At 59.9% G+C, this 1,682-nt stretch overlaps 1 protein-coding gene across 1 annotated transcript in view; it reads right to left on the bottom strand.

The window, feature by feature from the left end:
- Positions 1-1,408: 1,408 nt before the first annotated feature.
- EMIHUDRAFT_123122 (hypothetical protein) overlaps positions 1,409-1,682 on the bottom strand; it is a gene marked incomplete at both ends in the record, with an annotated part of 5,006 nt that continues 4,732 nt past the window's right edge. The window contains one exon of the mRNA XM_005783041.1: positions 1,409-1,486. Coding sequence (XP_005783098.1) covers positions 1,409-1,486 — 78 coding nt within the window. The remainder of the gene's footprint in view (positions 1,487-1,682) is intronic.

Here is a 1,682-nt window from a genome sequence, read left to right as displayed (position 1 = left end):
CGAAGGGACCCCCCCCCGCGGGGGGCTCCTCTTACCGGGGCCAAATGGGCCCAGGGGAAGGGGCGAGAAACCCGGGGGGCCCGTTCTTCTGGAAACCCCGGGGCTCCAAACCAGGGCCCTTCCTTTTTTTTAGACCAGGGGGGGACCCCGCGGGAAAGGCCGCTCCGAAAATCCCCCAAAGATAGCCCGGCCCACCCGTTTGTATAATTGGGGGGGGGGGGGGGGCGGCGTGGCGTGGAGCTCCGAGATAGCGCGAGATCGCCCGAGATCGCGCGGCGCGGCCCGAGATCGCCCGAGATCGCGCGGTTCTGAGGTCAATGCCCGCAACCCACTGTAAGAGGCAGGGACCCGAGGGTGAGCGGTCCGAGGGAGACCCTGTGGAAGACGGCTAGAGGGAGCGGACCGTGAGTTGAGGAAATCGAGGGACGCGACCCACTTCGCCACAGACGGTCCCGCGCCTCGCCGCTATGACGGCCACACGGCCGCAGCTCGTGTGCGTGTGGCCGGCTTTGTCCGGAGTGAACACTCCAACGCGCTCGTCGGTGACGGTGTCCCCCAACCTGCGCCGCGCTCGGCGAACCTCGACAGCGCTTTCGGTGGCATGCAGCTCTTTGCAGCCGGCGCCACCTCACGAGAGCGATTAATACAGGTATTTTTTGAGCTTAGCCTTCGATGTTATGAAACAAAAGAAAGAAAGAAAGAAAACAGACAACCCAAGGGAGGGATGGGAGAACGGCACGCCGTCACCACACAGGGATTTTAAGGAGAGGAGTGTGATGCGCTAGCCGTCGCCCACCCTGGGGAGTCTGCTTCTTCGTATCTCTTTTCGCAGTCTCTCGCCGCTTCTCGCTGCAACCTTCATGCCACCTCGCGGCCGTCCCACTCTCTCTCATCGTTCTCTCCATTGTCACTTCCTCCTCTGTCGCGTCGTTCTCTTCTGCCATGTTATGAAACATAAATAAATAAATAGAGCAGTCATCTCCAGGGAAACAACGCAAGGCGGACATGGCACATCGGTATTTTTTTGAGATCGTTCGTTTTTATAATAAGAGCTCGCATTAGCTGGGGATCTTGCTGTGCCTGTACGATGAGCGACATCCCGTCGCCATCGCCGTCGCCGCCGCCGCCGCCGCCGCCGCCGCCGCATGAACTGGCCTCGTGGATCACCATCCTAGTCCTATGGATCGTCTTTGCCCTGATCGCCTTTGTGCCGCCCTTGATCGGAGCGTCGACCTCCTCGGACCGGAATCATGGTCTCACTTTCCCCACGAAATTCTTTGCTGGTCTTACACCGGCCTCGGCACTACGGATCAGGCTTAGCGTCGCGCAGAATGCCGCACGCAATATGAGGACACTCACGACATTCCGTTTTCTCAGCGTCGCATGGATCATCGGACTCTGCGTGAACTTACCGATCCTCCTCGAAGGAGTCGAGCCGGAGGACGTGCGAGTCATAGACATGGCACTCGGCATCCTCGCAGTCATCCTTGGCACGACGATTCGCCGCAGCCGCGATGTGCTGTTCTTTTTACAGCACCCATGTTCGCAGTCGTGTACCAGGCAATGCTCCTCCTCTCCTGCCGCCCTCTTGACACTGTGGGCGTCCGGCTGGTTGGCCTCATCATTGGCCTCGAGTTTCTGTACACCACCCTCGGCACAGAGATGCATGAGGCGGAACTACT

This window comes from Emiliania huxleyi (assembly GCF_000372725.1).
Source record: "Emiliania huxleyi CCMP1516 chromosome Unknown EMIHUscaffold_1823, whole genome shotgun sequence".
NCBI lineage: Eukaryota > Haptophyta > Isochrysidales > Noelaerhabdaceae > Emiliania > Emiliania huxleyi.
This window is presented reverse-complemented; position numbering and strand designations above follow the sequence as displayed.